This window comes from Limulus polyphemus, unplaced genomic scaffold (assembly GCF_000517525.1).
Source record: "Limulus polyphemus unplaced genomic scaffold, Limulus_polyphemus-2.1.2 Scaffold270, whole genome shotgun sequence".
In the NCBI taxonomy this organism is placed as follows: domain Eukaryota; kingdom Metazoa; phylum Arthropoda; class Merostomata; order Xiphosura; family Limulidae; genus Limulus; species Limulus polyphemus.
The window spans coordinates 441,816-467,435 of record NW_013665880.1 but is presented as its reverse complement, the minus strand read 5'-3'; the positions used below and the strand labels follow the sequence as shown (position 1 = coordinate 467,435).

General features: G+C 31.7%; 1 protein-coding gene across 6 annotated transcripts in view; it reads left to right on the top strand.

Moving 5' to 3' along the window:
- LOC106456905 (Golgi integral membrane protein 4-like) overlaps positions 1–25,620 on the top strand; it is a 63,461-nt gene that overhangs the window by 16,518 nt on the left and 21,323 nt on the right. For 5 of the 6 annotated variants that reach the window (XM_013916279.2, XM_013916278.1, XM_013916280.2 and 2 more), the window contains 5 exons: positions 2,403–2,452; positions 5,086–5,139; positions 6,300–6,471; positions 12,382–12,464; positions 15,096–15,329. In XM_013916279.2, the coding sequence (XP_013771733.1) occupies positions 2,403–2,452; positions 5,086–5,139; positions 6,300–6,471; positions 12,382–12,464; positions 15,096–15,329 (593 nt within the window). The remainder of the gene's footprint in view (positions 1–2,402; positions 2,453–5,085; positions 5,140–6,299; positions 6,472–12,381; positions 12,465–15,095; positions 15,330–25,620) is intronic. The other variant, XM_022382688.1, reaches the window with a different exon arrangement.

Sequence of the window (25,620 nt, the reverse complement as noted above, 5' to 3'; positions counted from 1 at the left end):
TTATTATTATTATTATTATTATTTTTTTTTTTTTTTTTTTTTTTTTTTTGTTTTGCTGCTGCTGCTGCTGCTGCTGCTGCTCATATTTTTCTTCAGTGGTACTTTACTGGACTTGCTACTGACTCATGGCTTGCTTAGGCCTAAAAGTGTTACTGATTTAAGAAGAAAAAAACCATGAAAATTTCACATGACACCCATGTACTGCATATGAAATCATGAACTTTGCATTAGCGTAAGGTGATGTTGTGTAGTTGATGAAATAAGTGCTTGACAAATGATATTTCTTAGCATAATTAATATTATAGCTTTAATACTAATACAGTAATAGGTGTTATATATTTTTTTTTTGAGTATTTTATATCTTGAAGTTCATTTTGATCAAAAATCTTTCTTTGTGCACTTTCAGCACTGGACAACAAAAAGGGAACTGAGTGTGACATATAATCAAACTCATCTATGTATTTTTTTTATCTTAAATCCATTATACATTTTCAAAGTATGAGATATGCAGACTTGATAACAGGATCTGGCATTATAATATGATGTTCTTAATTTCACTGGACCAGATAACTTTAACCAATTTAAAACTATAGTTTTTATTTCCATTTTGTATAATTTACTGATTAGATATTAAACCAGTTATTATTTTGATACATACAAATCTTGACCTGTCCTCATATGACAACATTTCCATCCACAGTATCATCCTAGTAACCCTCCTCTGAACCCTTTCCAACAATTCAGTGTCCCTTCTGAGGTAAGGAGCTCAAGGCTGAACACTAACCAATAACGTTATAATCTCTCTAGATGTGTTTTTAAAATTTCTGCAGATACAACCTACAATCCTATTTTCCCTGCCACTAACAACAGCACATTGCTTAAATAGCTTAAGAGACTGATCAACCAGAACACCAACATTTTTTTCCATAACACTGTTAAGGTTATTTTCATCAAAATTATTCTCATAATTTAAATTATGATACCCCACATGCATTACCATGGATTTATTATCAATAAAAGCTATCTGCCATATATTTGCCCAACTCACCAAATAATCCAAATCCCTTTGTTAGGCAGTAGGATCCTCCTCACAGCCAACAACACCCGAAACTTTAATGTCATTAATATAAGCCAAAAAGAGAAAAGGTCCTAACTGAAAGATGCCAGAGATTAGGAGAAGAATTGTATATGGAAGTACGTTTTAAAATATAAATTGAAAATAACCAAGTGTATCAGAAAAATTTGGTGTAAAACTGTAAATTTTTATTAAAAAAATTGTCAACATCATGTTACATTTGCAATATTTTTATGTTTAACATAGTAGTACATATATATATTGTAGTTTATGTGTTTATTTATATTTGAATAAATAAGATTAAGATTAATTATTACTGTAATGAAGATGTAAAAATATATGTGTAAATGTAGCCATTTGTTTAATTACTGAGTACCCAGTGCAGGAAGGCAGTTATCAGTGGCTAACTTAGCTCTTGTTAGATTTTCAAGTGGTATCTTTTGTCTTCATTGTCATTTTAAGGTTAAAATACAAGAATAATCTAATTTATTGCATAAAAGTAACCATCTGGTAGTTTATTTAAGAACTCTGGTATTATGAATATGTCATATTTTTTTGTTTATTTTAATATAAACCTTCTTAGTAAGGAAAGCTTCATATTACCTCATATTTTAATGAGCAACCACATATCAGCTGTGTTTAAAAAAATGTTTTAATCCTTGTTTTATATATGTGAAAAAGACTTTGAAATCATAGAATATTAATATTACCTGAAGTACAGCTGATTATGTGACAGGTGAACTTCTTAAGCTTGAATTTTATTTCATAAGAATGATGGGTGGCATAGTGTTGATATCTGAAGATATTAATTGTGACAACAATCATTGGTTCTGTTACATAAAATGTCACAGCTTGTGCACATTACAAAAATTGTAATTATTTTCAGCTCAGCTGAGCGATGCTGACTGTGACAAATGAGGAACTAATGCTAGTTTTGTTAAAAGCTGTGTAGATGACTTTTGGTTGTTGGACTCATTACAAAAACACTGTGGACTGACTTTAGGTTTCTTTTTACTTCCACGAATTGTGAGGAATCTTGCTGTGATTAGCACTAAATATATATATAATGTGCTTCTGTAGATTGTGTAATAAAATTAAATCGTTATATCAGTAACATATAAAATAAGAAAGTTCTTTGAATATTTTATTAGAATAGGATCAATACCATGAGAAAATATATTTCAAATGTTGAACTGTACATATAAATAGGGATTTAGTATTTATATTCATTATTGTAGACTAACTGAAGGAGAACTATGTTGAAAGGAAATAATTTTTTGTTCACTTGTGGGAACTAATTTGTTCTTTGTTGTTGTTTTTATAATAGAAGCACAACAGAACAATAATGCTATTCAAAACCAGATGGCAACAGAAAAGGTAGGAAAATAACTATACATTATGTCATAATGAGTGAAAAACTTAGTGTAAATGTTTGTTTAGTACCATTCCAGCAAGAACAGTTTTTATTCATGTTTAATACTACTTAGGTTAATAAACTGATGACTTATTCCTTTCAGAACTTAATTAATTGGAGAAGTCTGAAAAGCAAATTTTGTCCTCGTAGAGTATAAAAATATTTCTAATAGTGTGAAATTGAAGTGATGAAATTCCAATTTTGTTCTTAAATTATATATATGGAGATCTCAGAAGCTTGTTTTTTATACAATTAAACAGGTAAAAAGACCCCTATGGGTTAAGTAAAGGCAAAATAAGAAATGAACCTCTGAATAGAGTAGTTCAAGTTCACAAGTAATGAAATTTGTACAAGTGGTCCAATTTTTTTGAGTAGAATAATGATTGTGTTTCCTTTATACCTATCACTACAGCTATCCTTTATTGCACATGACACGAGGTTTTAGTGTCTTACATTCAAAATTTTATTAAACTACTTTTCGTTTATATTATACCAATTAAAATAGCATAAAATCTTAGCTAATAATCCATGTTTTAATAGTATAGAAGTTTTAAGTTAAAAATTCTACAAGGCAATATAAAAAAAAATCCTGAATTTCCTCTAGTGTGACCCATGTGACGCATTTTCTTTTAGCATGTTATCTTCCATATTTTATTCACCACCCCTCGAAAAAGTACGATATTAAACATAAATTACTTTCTATAAAATCATCATTGCTCAGACAAACCATAATTTTTAGTCATCAATTTTATTTGGTTACAGAGCTATCGAATAGAAAATCAGACCCCCTACTGCCACACCTACTTGTCACACCCTCTCTTTCAGAATTCGTTAATAGTTCTCTTTTACGTTTAATTATATATTACTTCTAACCAATTAAAATTTGAGGTTTTCATCTATAAAATGAGATGTTGTGTAACATTATGTTCTGAATGGTTAAATGTCAGTTTCACTCAGAGAACCAATATCGTTCCCATGAGAAAGTTAACAACTAGCTTGGATGAATTTATAACGACTCTTGTTGCATAGTTAGAAAGCAAAAAAATTTTTAGAGGTAAGGGAATTTGTCTACTTTTTGCATGTTGTTAGTCTATATTCTTTGTTGCATTATTTAATTAAATAAAAATTATTAAGTGCATTACTATCATTAGTATAAAAATTAGGGTTAACTCTCTTCGACAATTGACAACAAGAAAACAGAAGATTGGTTAAGTATTTTATTTCTTGTTACAATATGAAGTCATTCTAAAAAGAAAAAAAGGGTAATTTAGATTTATTTCAATTTTTGTGTAGGTGGTTATGAGGTCAGTCGAATTGACTGATTCTGTTTTGAGATAGGATAGAGAAACTAACAGATAAACTATAAAGTTTTAATGAAAAAAAAAACGTTTGAAACGCATTTAGGAGGTTTTAGGGATTATACAAATGAAATTTGAGATTTTTTTGATGAGGAAAAGTATTTTTCAATTTTAACATGAAAATTACTTTGCACATGAACTATTCAAAACAAATACTCGATATATTCTTGGACAAATCTTTATTTTATTTTGTTAAAAACACTTCACTAAAAAATATGATTTTTTTTATGTGAAACACTTACAATATTAACTGAAAGGCTGCCAGCTATATTGAATGTTAAAATTATTAAATCTATAAAGACTTTAAACAAGTACAAAGAGGTCATGTGGTCGGTCAAATTGACTGAGGCCGTGTTGAGAGAGTTAAGAGAGACTAATGGTAATAAAAAAAAAAAAAAAAACTCATGGTTTACTTTTTTTACCTTCATCTGTTTTAAGGATTATAAAATGTTTCAATTCAGTCAGTGCTTAAAAGTAGTTGATTTTATACGTGATTTATCTCTGTTTATTTCAATAGAAAATAAATTATATGTAAATAACATTATTTCCTGTTCACGAACATTTCTGTAAATTCACCTCAGTAGCTCTAAGTAATATTAAGTAAAATTTATATAAATTGACAACAATTTTATATAGATGCTCTTTGTCAGACTTGACTGCTTCACAGTTACTTTAAGTAAGAACTATTATTAAACATAAAAGAACAAGTTTGAGCCATGCTGTATTTATAACTTATTACAATAATATTAACTTTCAGTATTGCAGGGCCCGGCAAGGCCAGGTGGTTAGGGAGCTCGACTCGCAATCCGTGAGTCGCGGGTTCGAATCCCCATACCACCAAACATGCTCGCCCTTTCAACCGTGGGGGCATTATAATGTGACGGTCAATCCCATTATTTGTTGGTAAAAGAGTAGCTCAAGAGATGGTGGTGGGTGGTGATGACTAGCTGCCTTCCCTCTAGTCTTACACTGCTAAATTAGGGACAGCTAGCGCAGATAGCCCTCGTGTAGCTTTGAGTGAAATCCATAACAAACAAACAAACAGTACTGCTAAAGTATATAACAAGTACTCATAAGAAAACTAAGAGATGAAAAATGGTTATACTATAATTGTCTTAAAAATATAATAAGAAATATTTTTTCTGTTCGAGAAAATAAGCTTATGTTTTACAATTTCATACTTTTGTGTCATTTGGAGTTATAATAAATCTTTCATTGGTATCTTTCATCTTTTCTAGAGATTAGCACAAGAAAAACTGGAATTTTTAACCAATGAAAAGCAGGAACTTGAGGTAAATTTAGAATATATATATATATACTTATAGTTGCATCTATTAATACATAAAAATATATATATATATATATAACCATTTATTACAGAAAATTTAGTTTCTTCTGAGGAAGTACACTGAATTAGAAATGTTTAACTACATTACTAGCTAAGGAAGAAACATAGTTAACATACTGAATAATTCTTAAGTATAAATATCATAAAATATTGTTTTTTGTATGTAATTGATAGTACTATGTTTAGACTTTATATCCAAATGTGTGTGTATAGTGTTTATATTGTAGTTTATACCAGTTGTAAATTCTTTAGCAGTAGAGTATTGAAAGTAATTATGGAAACAGTAAATAAAATGGGTATACAATGCAAGTATTATGGGATTACTCCTCTCTGTATTGTATGAAAAGGAACTGCACCAGAGTACAATATATGTTTAGCTTACGTTGTAATTGGCTGTCATCTAATCAAATTGGATAGTGTCACACTGTATATTGTCTGTAAAAAGTATGGTCAACTATACTGTTCCCAGAAATAGGTGAATGTACTTTTGGCACCTGGAGCAGAAATGCTATATTACAAGTGTTTAGAAATGAAATTTTTGGCTAGAGAAGGCAACTCAGAGTATAGAAACTCTGAATGTTAAAAGACTTGACATGTTTCAGTATAAATACTTTTAAGGATGTATAAACTTACAAAATTCAATTCTCAGGAATATTACAGGATCTTTGGAATTATATTTCACAAAAATACGTTAATAAAAACAATATGCATTACTCTGTTTAAAGTAAATACAAAATACTAGTGCATTATATAGCTTAATCACATTTATTTTGTATTTTATGTGGTAATGTATTATTACTGATGATAAATTGACCATGTAGTTACAATTACTCATTGTTTGTGACTCATTTTTTTCTGTATCACTTTTGCATCTTTGTAATTACTTCCAATACTATAGAATATATTAACTTTTTTTTTTATAAATAGTTGTACCTTATGTATATTTTGTATGTTTGTTGGAAAAGCAAAATATATTAAATTATAAATAAAAAGTACATGTGTACAAGTAAAGGTACACTTTTGTTTTACCAAAATTTCTCTATATTACACTTCTTTAATCTTAATCTACATGAAGTTGCTTTTGTATTTGACAATCAATTTTAGGAGAAGTGTGATGAGTCTGAGAAAAAGCTTAACCTGCTGATGAATGTAATAGACCAGTCAAAGCAGAACTTATCACATATGGAAGAGGCTAAAATGAAGATACAGTCAGATATGTACAATCAGCTACAGATTATTAGGCAGCAGAAGGATGAACAGATTGGTAAACTGGAAGGTGAAATATAAACACTAATTGAATTTCAGAGTTTGAAATAACGATAAACAGTTGGGAATTTACCAATCAAATGTAGGAAATGCAGAAAAAATTTAAAAATTTAATTTTTGACTAATAAATTTGCATGTAAAATTACAGTAAAAATTATTTTATGAAATCATTTTAAATTAAAACATTCACTAAAATTAAGTGTAAGAAAGCATAAGCATAATTGATCAACTTTATATGTAACTTATCATGTCTTGATACAATGTGTGTGAAAGACAGACACATATTTATGGAATGTGAAGTAACAAATCATAAATTATACTTCCAAAATGGTACTACCACCTATCACCCAAAGCTATCTTGATCCTGGTCTGCCCTCTTAGCATTGCTAAAAAAAACTTTTGCTACAGCACACCAGTCTTTATACCCCATCAGTTTTGTGCCATTTCAGAATGTATTGATCATGTGACTACTCTCTACCAATTGTACTGTGCCATTTATACTGGTGCACCTAGCTCCCTCTACTTTTCTAGAACAATCCTCACTTTCTTTGTTGCCATTCTAGTATGTAGACGTGTTTTAACTTGCTCTCCATGTGACTATAAAATTTTGATTGTGCTTAATCATAAATTTATATCAGTTCCAATTTCAATTTTTTGTGTTTGATTTCTGTTGTTTCCACTCGTTTCTTATAGAAATATTTCTGTTTTCCAAATTCTGATTTGTTCATATGAATTTGAGATTTAATATGGTGGATGATGAAATACCCGTGATAGTCAACAATGGTTCTGATATGAGTCCCTAGATCTCAGGATTGATGATGTCTGCTGGAGAAGTACAGGCCTTTGTTCACGGGAAGTTCGTGTCTTACATTTGGCCGATGATTTCTTCCTATCATGTTACGAGTTTTTGGGAAAAAGGATATAACTACTGAATGGAAATTTATTTCTACTGCACCTTCCACCTGTTACTGCTGTTCATGTAATCTCCTGGGTTAGTTATTGTTCCTTTTCCCTGTAAATCTATGTAAGTTTTTCAGCATGTATTCCTCACTCCCAGTAGGTATACCCATGTTTAGCAAGTTTATGTGAGCTTGTGTGGATTAACCTAATTTCCTCACGTGATAACTTAGGTTTTTCATGTCTTCTCTGCTCAGTATTTGGTATGTTAGAATTTTATAATTTTTTTACCATCTAAGTTAATTCAGTTTGAATTTGCATTTAGAGTTTGATTGTTACTTTGTTTTTGTTCAATTTATGGTATATGTACAGGTTATGCACAATAGTTACTGTTTCAGTAAATGTAACTTCAGCCAATTTTTTATTTATACTTCCTTTCACTGTTTGTTAGTTAACACTCTCAATAAGGGCTTGGTCAATTTGACCGACCACGTGACCTTTTTTGTACTCATTTAAAGTCTTTATAGATTTATACTTATAACTCTCAATATAGTGGGTATATTTTCACGAAATTTGGCAGTCTTTCAGTTAATATTATAATACATCTTTCGCACATAAAAATCATATTTCTTAGTGAAGTATTTTAATAAAATAAAATAAAGATTTGTTCATGAATATATTGAGCATTTGTTTTGAATAGTCCATGTACAAAGTAATTTTCATGTTAAAATTAAAAATACTTTTCCTCATCTCAAAAATCTCATATTTCCTTTGTGTAATCCCTAAAACCTTCTAAATGCATTTCAAACGTTTTTTTTTTTCTGTAAAACTTTATAGTTTATCTGTTATTTTCTCTACTCTATCTCAAAAATGGGCTAGGTCAATTCAACTGACCTGGTAACCACCAAAACGAAAATCAAAATAAACCTAAATTGCCCTTTTTTTTTCTTTCTAGAATGACTTCAAATTGCAACATGAAAGTACATTCGTTTATCCTAAGTAGCTGTAAGTTCATAACATTATACATCTATTTATAATTAAATGTTATTGTTTTATTGCCCTTTGCACCGTGTCTAACTATTATCTGCATCATTGTAAATCACTCTGGAAACATGCAGCTCATGTTATGCTATCACATTTCATTACCCACGAGCTGCTCGCATGAGTGCCTTATGAACCATTTTAATTATATTATTATTATTATTATTTATTTTACCTAATCTAGTCTTAAATAACTTAGAAAGATTCGTATTTTTAGATTTAATTACTTTTACAATAATAAATAAAGCATAAATATGAAAAACAAGAAATAAAGAACTTACCTAATCTTTTTTCTTGCTCTCGGGTTTCGAAGGAGTTAAGCCTAATTTTTTATAGTAATGATAGTAATGCATTTAATAATTTTTATTTAATTAAATATTGCACCAAATAATATAGACTAATAACATAAAAAGTAGACAAATTCCCTTAACTCTCAAAATTTTCCTGGCTTTCTAACTATGCGACAAGAGCCGTTACAAATTTATCCAAGCTAGTTGTTAACTTTCCCACGGGAATGAATCTTGTACTATGAGTGAACTTGACAATATTCTGTTCAGAATACAACATTATACAATACATCATTTGATAGATGGAAACCTTGACTTTCTATTGGTTATAGGTAATGTATAATGAAACATAAGAGAAAACTGTCAACGAATTGTGAAAGAGAGAATGTGACAGGTGGGTGTGGCAGGAGGGGTATGATTTTCTAATCGATAGCTCTGTAACCAAACAAAATGTAAGACTATAAAAATTATGGTTTGTTTGAGCAATAACGATATTATAGAGAGTAATTTATGTTTAATTTCGTACATTTTCGAGGAGTGATGGATAAATTGGGATTATGACATGCTAAAAGAAAATGCGTCACATGGGTCACACTAGTGGAAATTCATGATTTTTTTTTTTTTAATATTCCCTTGTAGATTTAAGAACTTAAAACATTTATACTCGTAAAATATGGATTATTATCTAAGATTTTATGCTATTTTATTTGGTATAACATAAACAAAAAGTAGTTTAATAAAATTTTGAATGTAAGAAACTAAAACCTTGTGTTATGTGCAGTAAAGGATACCCGGGGCGATAGGGTTAATTCGTAAATTCCTTTATATTTACTACTAGTCACATCTAACTGGGAATTAGATTTGAGTTCAATTTTGTTATTGTTAACTGGGTGCCTTTTCATTGTCATTCTTCATGGTAGGTTTTACTTTTGTGTCCTTTGTATTATTAGTTCTTTGAGTGGACATATAAGTTCTATATTTACGTGTCTTTTAAATTCCTTTAGTTGTTTTGTATTTTAGGTGTTGTTTATGGTTTTATGTTTTACATCAAATTTATTGTTTGCAAATTTATTTTTATGTACTTTATAGAATCTACAAATTCTTAGTTTTTTAGTAATCAGTACTTTCTCTAAGTATGTTTTGTTTATGTTTTTTGGCTACACTTCACAACAGTTCTGTGGGTTCTACGGGTTCTGTCTGAAGGTTTCTTCCTTCAGTTCCACTCCTCCCCCATCCACTTCCCAGATCTCCTTCTCTCCTCCTTAGGATCATACCTTCTCCAGTCATCTTGCCTAATCTGTTCAAGACCTACTATACAAAGGGGCTGTTGAACATTTGGTACCCAATCAACTGGGGTTTTAATCCTGTCTAATTGTTGTCCCTTGAAAAACAGGAGATTGGAGACCCATCATAGACCAGTCCTAGTTGACCTCTTATCTGGAGCCACCTTGCTTCACCATGGAGTCCTACTTCTTACTTCAGGAGTTTTATTCACCAGGACTCTTGATAACCAAATTATAGTGAGGGATACCTATCTTAGTTGTTTTCTTTGGATTGTCCACAAGAGTCATGTCTTCTAGTTCTGGGTGCTACCATTCAGTCCTTTGGCTCCATGTGTTTTGTCAAGTGGAAGCTCTTTTGTCCATGATTTTCACTGATTAAGTCGTTGGACTCTCCTTTACATGAACGACTGGCTCCTGCTCACCTCTTCCTGTGCCCAGTCGGTCAGTCACACCTGCTTACTTCTTTGGGAAGCTAATTGGGTTGGGTTTTGTGATCCAGTTGGAGAAGGCCATTCTTAACCCCAGTCAATGTCTTATTGCATTGGGTTTTTTATTCAATTCCCATCTTTGTCGGGCCCAGCCTTCTCCAGTTCGGCTAAAGGATATGGAGTGGGGGTGTCTCAATGGCCATACTCTCTCCTTTTCTCACTACATGAAGGTTCTCTCTATTCTGGGGATGTGGGCTTCCCTAGAACCTATCATTCCCTTGGGTCAAGCTCACAACCTCCCACGATCCCTTGGACCATCCCGTTACCCTTCCACCTGGAATCAGGGCCAATCCTGCTTGGTGGCTCGAAAGGGAACTCACCACGGTGGGGGTTTCCATCCCTCCACCTTGTCCAGAGTATCATCTGTTTATTGATGCTTCCTTCCTGCATTAGGGGGGTTTCCTCAATTACAAAAGATATTTCTGGTCAATGGTATGTCGAGGAGGCTACTCTCCATTTTCAACATTCTGAAACTTTTGTTAGTTTTTCGGGTTCTGTATCATTTCCTCCCACTCTTGAGGAGGCGGGTGGTTATGGTTCACTCTGAATATTCCACTGTCATCAGCTATATCACCAAGCAAGGGGGAACCAAATCCAGATATCTGTGTTTTCAGGCTCTGGATCTTCTTTACTGGGCCCATGACCACTTTATAGCAATCTTGACATGTCACGTTCCTGGCATTATGAATCTGGTGGCTCATCTTGGCCCAACCAGATTCTCCCTGGCCACTCCACCATGGCAATGTGGGATTCTAGCTTTGGGTGAGAAGAGGTAGTACTGCTTCGAAAGTTAACATTCTTGACTCTAAAATTGTTTTTCCAATAGGTACTTCCACTCACCCACTTCCCACTCTTCCTCCCTACTGAGATGCTGGTGTTTATGGTTTTTACCTGCCAATTCTTGAAAGTGAGAATGTTCTAGAATAGTAGTGGGAGCTAACTGTGCCACGTATAGATGGTGCAGTACAATTGGTAAAGAGTAGTCACATGATCAACACTTGTTCTGAAATGTCGCAAAGCTGATGGGATATAAAGACTGGTGCGCTGTAGCACAATTTGTTTTTAGCAAAGCTTAGAGGACAGACCAGGATCGAGATAGCTTTGAGTAAGAGGAGGTATGTACCTATTGGAAATAAATTTTCAGAGTAAGAAAATGTTAACTTCTATTGTATCTACCTCATTCAAACAGAGCATAGGAACCCATTAGTGTAAAATAAAATCTGAAGTAATTCATAATACTATAAAGTGAATCGGTGAGATGTACTTAAACAGTGTTTGTTTTAAATCCTACAGTATAAGAAGTAAACAGTATGTAGCTCATTTGTATCGATTACATAATTTATTTTCTTTCATCATTAAAAGCTTCGCTATTCTTGTAAAATGGTTGGATATTTTTTATCCTTTTTTAGGTTATTCAAATTCCACTGGACTTTGTTGTTTATAATTAACATCATCACCACTTATGCAAGTGCCATTAAGCAGTATAAAAAAATTCTGAAACAATTTTTTTTTTCATACTTATAGTTAAAAATTAATGTTTGACAAACAAAATCCTTATTTTCAAGCTCTGAAATATGGAAAATATTCGCATTTTCATGAAAGTAAAGATATTGTGAAATAATATCAAACTTTGACTTATTTGAAAATCAAAAACATACTGCATATTTTTTATATTTATCTTCACCATAACAGTTCAAATCAATATTCATGTGAAAAAATAAATTATTTTACATAAACCAAATCATTGAGAAAAATGAAGAAATATATGTATATGAATTGTTTCTGTAAGTATTTTACACTTAAAGGCTAATGGAATTAAAAGTACAAAACAAAGATATTTCTGCATGTAAATTGCTTAATTAGCACTAACAAATTAGAAATGTATATAACTGAAACCTTTCTTTTCATATACTTGTTGCTATAGAAATCAACAGAGAACTTGAAAAAAGTAAAGAAGACTTAACCCAGAGCAACTTGAACCAGGCTTGGAAATTACAAAAACAGGCGGTAAGTTCTTTAAAAAAGGCATTTTGAAACTTTTCATTTCATAGGTCAGTCTTTTATGTGCAAGACAATTCTATTACTAAAGGCTATTAATATTTTCTACCAGGATGAATATTGATTTTTTTTACCTCACTAATACAAACGTATTGTATTGTCTTCTAAAACTGTGGTGATAGATTTCTTTAAGTGAACATCTTAAAAATGAAAAATATTTCCTAATACTATCTCATTCTGGATTAAATATTAACAGTTTTGTAGAATTAGGAGAAGAATCACAAAGTGATAGTCACTGTGAAACAAACCAGAAACTTAAATTTGGTAGTTCATTGATAGTTTTCTGTGTACAGTAAGGATTATTAGCCACGAAACAGACTTAATAAATATTCATTTTAGAATAGCATAAAATCTTAGCTAATTATTAGCCATGCAACAGACTTGATAAATATTGTGCATGACACAAGATTTTAGTGTCTTACATTTAAAATTTTATTAAACCTCTTTTTGTTTATGTTATACCAATTAGAATAGCATAAAATCTTACTAATTATTAGCCACGAAACAGACTTGATAAATATTCATTTTAGAAATATTGTATAATGTACACAACAGCACATTACATGCAGTTATATTTATGTAACAGTAAATTTAGGTAATGCATGTTTGTGTTTCTGTGTTGTGTAACTTAAACTGAAGCATTTTATATTGGAAAAATTAACTCTATTGCCCTGGGTATCCTTTACTGTGCATGACACAAGGTTTTAGTGTCTTACCTTCAAAATTTTATTAAAATACTTTTTGTTTATGTTATAGAATAGCATAAAATATTAGCTAATATCCATATTTTAATAGTATACAAGTTTTAAGTACTAAAATCTACAAGGGAATATTAAAAAAATCCTGAATTTCCACTAGTGTGACCCATGTGACACATTTTCTCTTAGTATGACATCATCCCTATTCTAACTATCACCCCTCGGAAAAGTATGAAATGTTAAATACTCTCTATAAAATCGTTATTGCTCAAACAAACCATAATTTTTATAGCCTTCAATTTTGTTTGGTTACAGAGCTATCGAATAGAAAATCAGACCCCTCCTGCCATACCCACCTGTTACATCCTCTCTTTCACAATTTATTGATAGTTCTCTCTTACGTTTCATTATGTATTACCAATAACCAATAGAAAGTCAAGGTTTTCATCTGTCAAATAATGTATTGTATAACGTTATGTTTTGAATGGTTAAATTTTAATTTCATTCAGAGTTCGAATTTCATTCCCGTGGGAAAGTTAATAACTAGCTTGGATGAAGTTGTAACAGCTCTTGTCGCATAGTTAGAAAGTCAGGAAAATTTTGAAAATTATGGGAATTTGTCTACTTTTTGCATGTTATTAGTTTATATTCTTTGGTGCATTATTTAATTCATTTACAACTTATAATGGCACACATAGTAGTTAGACACAGTTCAAAGAGCAATAAAACAATAAAATTTAATTATAAATAGATGTATAATGTTACGAACTTAGAACTACTTAGGATAAATAAATGTAGTTTCATTTTACAATTTGAAGTCATTCTAGAAAAAAATTTTGATTTTTTTTTTTTTTTGGTGGTTACCAGGTTGGTCGATTTGACCAATCCCATTTTGAGTTTTACTGGAAAAAAAACCATTTGAAATGCATTTAGGAGGTTTTTAGGGATTACACAAAGGAAATTATGAGATTTTTGAAATGAGGAAAAGTATTTTAATTTTAACATGAAAATTACTTTGCACAAGGACTGTTGAAAACAAATACTCAATATATTCATGGACATATCTTTATTTTATTTTGTTAAAAATACTTCACTAAAAAATATGATTTTTTATATGCAAAAGACTTATAATATGAACTGAAAGACTGCCAAATTTTGTGAAGATATACACACTATATTGAAAGCTAGAAGTATTAAATCTATAAAGACTAATTGAGTAAAAAGAGGTCACTTGGTTGGTCAGATTGACCGAGCCTGTGTTGAGAGAGTTAACTGGGCATTCCCATGCTCATAAATTTATGGAAACATGGAAGAAATTGTAATTTTCTTCATTTGGAAAAATGGCATGTCAAATATGTACAGTTTGTAATCAGTTTTTGAGGGGACGGTTTAGATGAAAACTTAATATATTTTATGTTTACAGTTTTATATCTCTACAACTTTGAAAATGTTTATGTAGTTAAAATATACTTTAGAAAATATTATATAGATTGTAACTTTGAGAGAATAAACTCACATTTTTAGATGTGCTAACAATTGCTACCTGATTCAATATTCTCTGTGATCTAATGAAAGTTTTTGAGCGGTTAACACATAGTGTAACTGACTTATATAACATCTGGATGCTGCTAGAAAATTTGTAATCCTAGTAGAACATGTATGTAAAGATAAGAATTTTATATGGTTAAATGCTGCAATGTGAAGTTTTCAAAAAGGTGGTACATGCTTGTACCACCAAATAATTACGTAAAATTAATAAATTAACTTAACATGTGTTCTAAGCTTTAATGAGATTGAAAGTAGTACATACTTTCTTTTAACAATACATTTGAATGTATATTTATGGACATAAGTTAAATAAAATGGTTCCATATTTGAATAGGAAGAAATTGATCATTGGAAGAAAAACTATAAAGATTTGGAGAGTCAACTTCAACATGCATCTGAACAGTTGCAGGAAATTCGAGCTCGTATAAAAGATGATGAAAACAAAGATCATGATCATAAGAACGTTGATGCTGATGCTCATATTGGTGATAATGATAAAAAAGCTGCAACAAAACTAGTCAATAGGATGAATGAAGATACTCAAGATAAAAAGGATAAAGAAGACAAGGTTGGTGGTTTCAATCAGAATGGGAATCATAATTATCAAATAAATAAAGATTGGAGTTTGCAAAAAGATGATAAAAACAAGGAAGATAAGGTGGTTAATGGGAAGGTTTAAAAGGATAACTCAATTTTCAGAAATATTACATAAAAAATATGAACTAAATTGAATAATTGGAAAAAAATTATAATGAATCATAAAAAATAAATTCTAAATGTATTGAAAAAAGGAAACCTAGTGGTTTGCAATATTTTTACAAACAAAGTATGAATTACCTAAAAATAAGTCAGTGGTATTAGTACAAGTACTGCCAAACACATCACTGTAAAGATCACATATTGTGAAAAAAAGGTAATTAGAACATTAATGTGATTGGCAAGGAACACTGTTTGAAAGCATTAATCATTAGGTCCATCTGCCACTTTTCTTGCTGTCATATTAAATTCAATTTCTTAATCACTAATTAGAGTTGGGTATTTCAAATCTCTGAGTTAAGTAAGAAAACATATTTGTAAGAGCATTCTGATATGGAAACTAAAATTGAAGCAATTAACTTGTTTTGTTCTTGTATGATTCTGGTACTGACTGTTTTGGATACTTAGTTTTTATCAGTTTCACTCATGCATAAAAATAATTATTTCATAGCACTTTTTGTCTGTTTCAGTTTTTCTTGCTTGAATAAATTTGAGCGACTACATATAATTAATTGTAAAGTTAATCACCATTTATTAAAAACTGAAATTGTGACATTTTAAAAATAATAAAGATCCCTTAGACTATTCTAATTTTTGGAAGTATTAGAAGCTGGTTTTAATCAATTTTATGAGTAAAATATTTAGAATATATAACAAGGAATGATGATATATTAAATTTAATGTATTCAGATTTTTTAATGGGCAACATAAATCTTAGACATATATCATTAAAATGAATAGAATAATTAGTTTTTAGATTGTTAAAACAAAAGGTTGTACAGTTTTAAGAAGATAGTGCTTTACATTACCATGTCTTTTTCCTTCAAAAACGTTTTTATAGAGGAACTCTTACTAAAAGATCCTTTGAGATTTCTTTGTTGTTTAAACCTTAATTAAAATATTGTAATTATAGACTAATACCATGATTAAAACTTCAAACACCAAAGTGATATGAAAAAAATTGTTGCTTCCATTTAGATATATTTTTGTGCGATAAGTATAGTTTGTTTAATAAACTTCATTTTTAATTCTGTTTTAACAATACTCTCTGAAAGAAACTAATATCAGCTTTATTTTTGGAGACTTAGTTGATTTACTCGTATATCTTGTGGCATTTATTTAATATATGTAATACACCTTTTAAACCACAATTACTTATTATTGCAAAACAACTGATTCTTTTAAAATATCACTTTGCCAAAATGTCATTAACCTTAGAACGTGTTTTATTAGAATTTTTCAGGAAATTTCACAATTACAACATGTGGATAGTTTTTTTTAGGTGAGAGTAACATTGTCTGTATAGGCAAGTAAAAAATAATGTTTGTTTTATAAATGAAAGGACTGAATTGGACAACTGCAAGTCAACTAAAACATTAGTATACAATCATGATTTTTCTTTCCTTTCACAAATCAGTTATTGTACCAACATTGGATAAAACTTGACCAAGTAATTGATATTAATGTATTAATCAGCTTTGTTTGAAGACCTTGTGATTCTGTTTATGCAGATATGTCTAACTAGTGCAATTAAAATATAATGTTTCTGCTTTTAATGTGGTTTTTAACACATTGCAGTTTCATCAGCATAGATAATTAGAAATCTTAAATGACTACGTAATAATTTTAGGAATTGAAACATGCTTAGATTAATAAAATAGACAAATTTGGTATCAAGTTTGTGTTTATTTAGTTTTTATATACTTGTGTAACTTTAAGAGAAATGTTATATTTAGTGTTTTTTTTTACCATAGTTATTGAGAATTGTATATTGACGTGCAAAGTATAATTTAGTTACAAACTATTACTTTTATATTTGTAGTAAAAAAAATTAATTGTGGTATTCAGTTTATATTGTTTTTTTGAAAAATTAACTATCATTAACTTTTTGATTTTGACTTTAATTTTTAAATCCCAGTGTATAATTTGAAAACTACAATTACATAAAGAATGCAGTAAATCTTCTTAAGCACATCTTAAGATAATTAGTCAGGTGACTTTGAGACACTTTTTTAGACAATTAGAGGGGAGTAATACTGACTTGATGAAAGCAAGATACCTACCTACATAGAGCAGATATAAAAATGACTTAATAATGAGTATAGCTTATATTCTTACATAAAAATATTAGAATGCATTGTCTTATTAGCTTTGAATATTCACTGTTTTTGTAGGTTTTTCAGTTTATTGTTATATTTGTTGTTTTTTAATTTTATACTGGTGTTCTATCCCATTGCTATAGTTTCATGAAATTGGTATTTTCTCCATTGGCATTACAAGATAAGCAAAGCATTCCACATTAAACATTCCATAACCTTGAACAAAGCTAAAGCTTTCCACAAATTCATAGACAAGATTGTTTCATAGTATTATTACTTTTAATTAAGTTAGACGTTTTTATGTTAATCATTTAGATAATATAATGGTACTAACAAATAATGTTTTACATTTTTAAACATTATATATACATGAATGAGAATACAAGGTTTTTGTGGTACTTATTGTTATGTATATTAGAAAACATAACACTGAATTATGTATTACTAAGCAGGCCCATAACATACTGCAACAAACTTAAAAACAATAACAAGATACAAAATCTTATTTTGCATTTGTTTTGTTAGACAAATGATACTTTATAAGAGCTAAAGAAGTTTAATTAGTGTCTTATCCGTTATTTTACTATAAAATACAGTACTTAGTAATCCTTTTAACAATAACATACTTTTTATGTCATACATATATGTAAAAACTGCACTAAAAGCACCTTTATCTGTAGAAGTATTTTGTTGTTCTTCCATGTTTTGATATTAGATTAACCAGAATTTATTTTTTGTTTTGCAACAAATGTTATTTAGTCGTTTTACTGCCTGTTTCTTTATTAACTGTTTATTTCTAAGTTATATCGGAGTAGTGAATGTGGTATAACTTGATTTTAGATTTTTCTTTGTTAAATTTGTTCAGTCTTGATCTGTTGTTGCATGGGCAAGATACCAGATTCTGTCATTTGATTTTTTTTATTGCCAGCAGTAATAGATAAATGTAGCAATGTACATAACTTGACACTAAAATAAAATTAGCTAAACTAACATTTATTCTAAGCACGTTTGATTTTCTTTAACTAATTAACATTTACAAATCTCCTAACCATTTTTTGGCGGTTTTAAAATGTTAAAACTGGAATACTTCTACATATTTGAATATTTATATAAAATTATTTCCATTACTTTGTTAAATAGTGGTTGTTTATTGTTTTGGAGAACTTGGCGTAATGAACCAATTTGTGACTGTATGGATAACATTACAAAATTATTGTTAGTTATAAAACAATTGCTTCTGATGATTGTGATAATATTGTAAGTGCAGTATATCCAGTTTTGTAATTTTGTTGTTTAATAAATTTCTTCTGTCTTGCATGAGTAATTTTTGTGTTTTCTGTTCGTGCTAGTGCATGCATTAAAACCACCTGACACATCTTTTAGTTTTCCCTAACTAACACTAATTATTTTATTAATCAAAAATTATTTTACTGAATTAAATAATAGATCAGATACTGTGTTAAAATTTCTTACTTGTGTTTTTTAAATTTTTAATGAACTTTCTGTTCTTTAATCCAAAGGGACAAATTACTGCAAAATTTTCTAACTTGTATGGAAAATAATTGCTTGAAAAATGAAATAAATGCTTCAATCTTAGTATTTTGTAAGATATAGTGAGATAAGAACTTTAATAGTAGTTTTAGTATTCTTTACATTTCTTCTTAAAAAATTCCTCTCACATTCACACAATGTATATATTATTGTAATGCCCCCTAGTGGCTCACTTGTAAGTCTCTGGACTTACAATCAGGTTTCAACACTCATGGCGGGTACAGCACAAATAACCCATTGTGTAGCCTTGTGCTTAACAACAAACAAACCAAAACTGTTGTCATTTATGTTTTTTTAGTTATAATTTAGAAATTATTGTTCTTTAAAAGTAAGATAAAAAGTTTAATAGTTGAAGACTTTTTATATTCTAATGTCATATAGAAATTGAAAGAACTTCTAATATATAATAATTATTGAACTTTCTCTTATGTGTAATTTTTAACGGCTGTGATCACACAGCTTTAAACCTTTTGATCACAGTTGCTATACTTGTGTATACCTATTTCGACTAAATATATTACGTATGCAGCTTTTATTGAGAAGTTGGCCATGCTTGACATAATTTTATGATAGACGACTTTTTCTTTTACTTAAATAAAGATAAGGCTATTTCTTTGTTGTTTAGTCTTACAAATAACTTCTTTTTATTTCTTCAGAGAAACAAAAGTAACAAAACTTGGTACTTACTTATAAGAAAGAAGTGGTAATCTCTTTGAAATTCCAGAAAGAACTTGTATTTACTACCAGCAGAATTTCTTACTTGATCTTGACTAATGTCAATTTATGAGTGAAAACTAAGGTTACTGAAGAAACACTATATGCAAGACCCCAGACACTGACTCGTCTATAGTACACTAGTTAAGAAAATTTTTCTGATTGCTCTACTTAAACTTGTTTGTGTTTCTATAAAGTTAATATTTCTTCGAGCTAGATTATTAGTTTAGTCTCTTTGTGCATAATTAACTAGAATAAATTTTGTATGTGAAATTAATTAAGACCCCAGACACTGACTCGTCTATAGTATACTAGTTAAGAAAATTTTTCTGATTGCTCTACTTAAACTTGTTTGTGTTTCTATAAAGTTAATATTTCTTTGAGCTAGATTATTAGTTTAGTCTCTTTGTGCATAATTAACTAGAATAAATTTTGTATGTGAAATTAATATTTGATTACTATAACTAATAATAATTGAAAAATCTGGCATAATGCAATACTGTCATGCAAGATCTGATATGTGGTGTCATTCTGGGAGAACAGGTTACGTAACCAATTGCATAATGGGTTTTTGTATTGGATAAAAGAGTAGCAATGCTAAAGGAATATTCCAATATATCTTATAAGTATTTTATTCATTATTTCAATCTGTGAAAGCAACATGTGCATGCATACAAAACACTAGGTAACAAGAAGTAAAAAGAAATACTTGGGATGTTCAATGAAACATACAATATATATTATTTATAATTTTGTCAATGAATTGGTGTCATAAAGAATTGCTTTGTAAGCTAATTATTTTAATAAAACCATTTAAATATGATCAAAAAGCTTGTATTCAGTTGTCATATTTGATAGGTAGATAACATGTAGAATTGCTTACTGTTTGGCTGTTAATGGAGATGTTTAACAAAAGTTTTTTTTAAAGAATAATAGCTTGATTAACTCAAAATGACTTAAGGTTTAACCCTAAACAAACTGTGTAGCATAATTTCCAAAGTCCAGTTCCTTTATAATTTGATGTTCTTTTTACCCCACCATTTCAATATTTCATGAAATGGTATTTCTAAAAACTATCATTAAAACTATTGTTCACATCAGTAAAGCTGTTAACTCTGAGATGATACCATACATCTGCACATAGTCATCTATCTCGTGCATCTACCAAAGAGAATTGCATGCCACTTGCCTTGAGACAACTCCTACCTAATTTCATGTGATTTAACCTGAATTGCACTACTACATGATGATGTAATCATGTAGCAAAGCCATCTTTCAATAGGAGAATGACACACCTCCATGCTCAGTAACTCCTCCTGTGCATTTGCACTCAAAAAACTCTTCTCCTCAGCATTGTATTTGATAGATATGTTTAAATTTCTCCTGTGTTCAATTTATTGAAACTTGCATCTTTAAAGGAACTTTGATTTTTGTTTTCTTTAGCTTTTGTTTCAAAAGCTTTATTATTTATTATGAATTCTCAAATGGTGGTAGTTTATACTTAGTCCTTAGTGTAGGGTGGTGTTCATACTTAAGCAGTTTTTCCGCTGTGCCATTTGGAGGCTTGCTAACTGTTGGGGTTGTTGCAGCCATTTTTCAGTGTGTTGTAGATTACCACATGCTTAATTGGGCTCCTACTCTCAGCTTATCAGCTGTATTTCTTTCTCCTTAGTCAGGAGTAATCTGTTAGAGCTTCACCAGATTTGCTTTGGGTGGTATTTTCACATTCGTGAAACGTCCTTAACCTTTCAATCTCTTTCTGCATTTCACTTTCAGGTGCCCTCCAGTGGCACAGCAGTATGTCTGTGGACTTACAGCTTAAAACTGGGTTTCGATACCCGTGGTGGGCAGAGCACAGATAGCCCATTGTGTAGCTTTGTGCTTAACTACAAAAATCATTTTCTGGTATGTTTCTCTACTTATCTTTTGCCTGTTTTTCTTAGTATTTTTGTATTTTACCTTTCTAACCCATGATTCTTGGGTTTATCTTGTTATTTCTCCTTGCTTGTTGTTAGGTTTTATACTGTCTCCTTTATCTCCTTTCTCATGCCCAAATATCTCATCCCTCAAATGTTTTTGACCCCTTTTGTTTTGATTTGCAGACTTTCTTCTTTTTCTTTTTCCAATTCCTTGTCATTGGTATCTATATGGCCAGCTTGGGGATTGAGCCATTTACCTTCTAGTTCTCCACTTCTGTATTCCCCCTATTATATCCACCTTTTATCTGAAGCATTTGTTAATGCTTCTGTAAACATTTGTTCCCTTCTCTGTTTGACCTCTTCTACATCTTCTGCTCTATCCTTCCATCCTTTGTTCCCATGTTGTCAGGACTCATTGGATTAGATTATTTTCCTCTTTCTTGTACCCCTTCTTTCTCCTTGTGTTCTTCTTTTTTGTCTGGCTCCCTTTCTTTGACCAGAAGTCTTCTGTGGTGTTCCTTTCCCCTGTGTGACTTGATTTGCTGTCATAAGATTTCTGACCTCAATATTTTCTCAGGTTATTTTTTTTCTATTTCTTTGTCCTTACCTTTTACTCCTATTCCTTGTATAGATCTTTGTCCTTCTTATCTTTGCATTCCTGATTCCAGGTCTTCTACTTTTTTCTTGTCTTCCCTCTACCAGTAGTCTAGTTTGCCAATCTTCTTATCAGTGACTATCATACATATACAATTCTTTGGGTACCTATCTATTCTCCTGCTGTTGGTCTCACTTTCTGCTGATAGTTGTTTCCCATTTCACCTTTTGTCCTCCTTTTGTTTTCTCTTCTTCCTCCTTCCTTTTTGTGTTTTCCAGTTTTTCTTGCTTTTCCCTTGATCCAACATTGGCTCCTTTTATATTCTTTGGTTTACTGTAGCCATTTGCTTGATATATTCACAGCCCAGGGCTGGTGTTTCTTTTCTGAACTATATCCTTCTTTTAGTCCATTCTTAAATATTTCCTCTTCCCTTACCTCCTTCTTTTCTTATGGCTGCTTAGTTGTGGAAGCTTGCCCTGGGATCTGTGTTCTATCTTACCCCCATTCAACATTTCGTACTTTTGGTCTTTTCTTGTCTCAACTGAGTTAAGCCTATCTTTTTCACCTGCAAGTAATGGCATATCTGGCTAACAGGTTTTACATTTCTCATTCTCTTCCTACATGAGAGGTTGTTTTTCCTTTGGGGACTCTGGCTTCCCTAGAATCCATCATTTATTTGGGGAAATCACTAATGTGTCTCCAACTATGGACCCATGATTTTCATTCTTGGGGCTCATTTTTTTCTTTTGTGAGCAACTACATGGGGTATTGTTTTGGAATACTTCTTGCACTTGCTTACCACCTCTCACACAGGATCTCACCCATCTTTAATGCTTCCTTTTCTGTTAAGGGTAGGACTTCTGACATTTCAATGCTGGTCATGTATTCCTTCCACTTCAGTGGGCTTGACCATCTATCTCTTCTTTGGACATGTTCCTGCCCCTGCTGGTGGATCATTTGGTTTTGTTGCACTAAGTCTCTTACTTTGGTGTTTCTTGCACCAACCATCCATGAGGTTCTAGTTTCAGGTTTCTTTGCCTTTGGGCATTTGCACTTGGTTGGTCATGCCCTTCTTGAATACAGTTGCCACCCTTCACAACTCTGGGCTTTCCTCCCTTATGACCTTGTCTTCCCTTTTTCTATATTTTCATTTCCCTCTTTATCTACTCCCTCTGACCCTCATCTTTACACATTTTCCTTCTTGAGTCCTGTTATTGAATTTTCTTTCTCAGCCTTGGTTCATTGACATTCAAACACCTCTTCCTTTCCCCAATCTCCCTTCTCTCTCTAAGTTCACACTCATTCATCCCTTTTTTTTAGGGTTATCTTGCCTCCTCCATGAACACGGAATTTGCCCAATCTGTTGCCCATCATGCTGAACTTTCTACTTCTGTGTCACTCCTCTTGTCGCATTCTTATTGTCCTTGTGTCATCTTTTCCTATCAGCAACTCTGATGGGTCTTTTGTCATCTATCTTTCTTCCACTCCTTTCTTCCTGGCAGTCACTCTGTGGCCACCTTTCTGCCTCTTTTCCTTGGCTGTTCATCATGTGCTTGTCTACTAATTGTCAGGAGACCTTTCTTGGTACCATAAGATGTTTTCCTCCGTTCTCTCCTGTGCCTTCTTTATCTTCCATCTTCTTCCCCCTGCTCCAATGCATGACTGAAACCATAATGAGATTTACATGATCTGTTGCATGCCACATTTGAGCTGTTGGCTTCCTGCCTTTTTTACAGTCTCTTTATCCTGGCTTGTTTCTTTCTCTTTTTCACCTACTATTACTACTGTTTGGATGTCTCTCCTATGGTTGCTTCTTTCATCCTGCTCTATCACATTTCTGTATCCCTCCCCCAGGCCCAATCATTCCTTCCTCAATCTTTAACTGCTTGGGAGATTGCCCATACTGCTTTCTTATCTCTCTTCCTTCTGTCTCTCACTTATGGTACCATTCAGACCCAGATTGGCTCCCACGGCCTGGGGAGCTGTTCTGTGTGCCTATTCACAGACCCTTTTTTCCACAGACCCCTTTCCTTCTCCCATTACTGGTTATGTCCGTTAACTCCTCCAGTTGTTATATTTTTCTCAAATTGGGGATGCTTGCAGACTATTTCCAATTTTTTCACATTCAATTTGCCACATTTCTTCATCTCTTGCACCTATCCTTCACCAGCCCTGGAATAAGCTCCTCCAGATGGATGTTCTCTGCACATTCGTCTTATCTGTACCTGGCTGTTTAATCTCTTGATGGTTTTGGCTTTTTTTAGGTAACATTCTTCTATCATCTTACCATCTTGTAGAAGAATGTGTACTATTTATCTTTCAGAATCACTTTTGCATTCATAGGATCATGCCAGTTGGCTGCTGGTGGCTCCCAGGTTATATAGTACTTTCTTCCCAAAACATGTATCGAGCCAGGATAACAAAAAGTGCTCATACCATCCACCCTGGCTCCATATATGGCACTGTGAGATGGAGTGATCCACAAGATCACCTGGGGTATCCTTGTGTTTTATTTATAAATTTACCTTTTTTGTCCAATGCAGACCATACCTATTTCATAGCCTATCATGAAAAAAGCCAGCACCAGAATTGTTTTGTCTGTTTGCTGGCTTTTCAAAATAGGGTTTCACAGTCACCCATTGCATGGTCTCCAGTAAAATGCCTTTTTGGACTAAAGGACTGACAGAGATCTGGGCATTTTTTTTTTCATTGAGTTGAGAGCACTTCCCAGCTGCTAGAATGATGGGGTTGATATATAATTGTGCACCATTACAGTGGAAAATGGGATGTTGATGACACTGTCAGTGTAGTGCAAGTCACTCCTCGTATAGCTATACTTATAACACTTGCCACTTGTGCCCTCCTCCTGTGGCCTAAGTCTGTTGTGTTGAGAAGAGTACACACTATGAAAGTGTGCCCTCCTCCTGCAACCAGAGTCTAATTAGTAGTAGAGCTGAGGTGAGCATGCTCTATGATACTATGCCCTCTTCCTGTAGCTGCAGTTTGTTCTGTAGAGTTGAGGTAAGCACACATTACAATACTGTGCCCTCCTCCTGTGGCTTATGTCTGTTCAGTAGAGTCAAGGTGTGCACATACCATGCCTCTCTCTATGGCATGAATACTGTGCCCTCCTCCTACAGCTGTTGTCAATCCAGTAAAGTCTGACAGTAGAATTGAGATGAACATACAAGGTATGTATGTGTGCAGATGTGTGGTATCATTTTG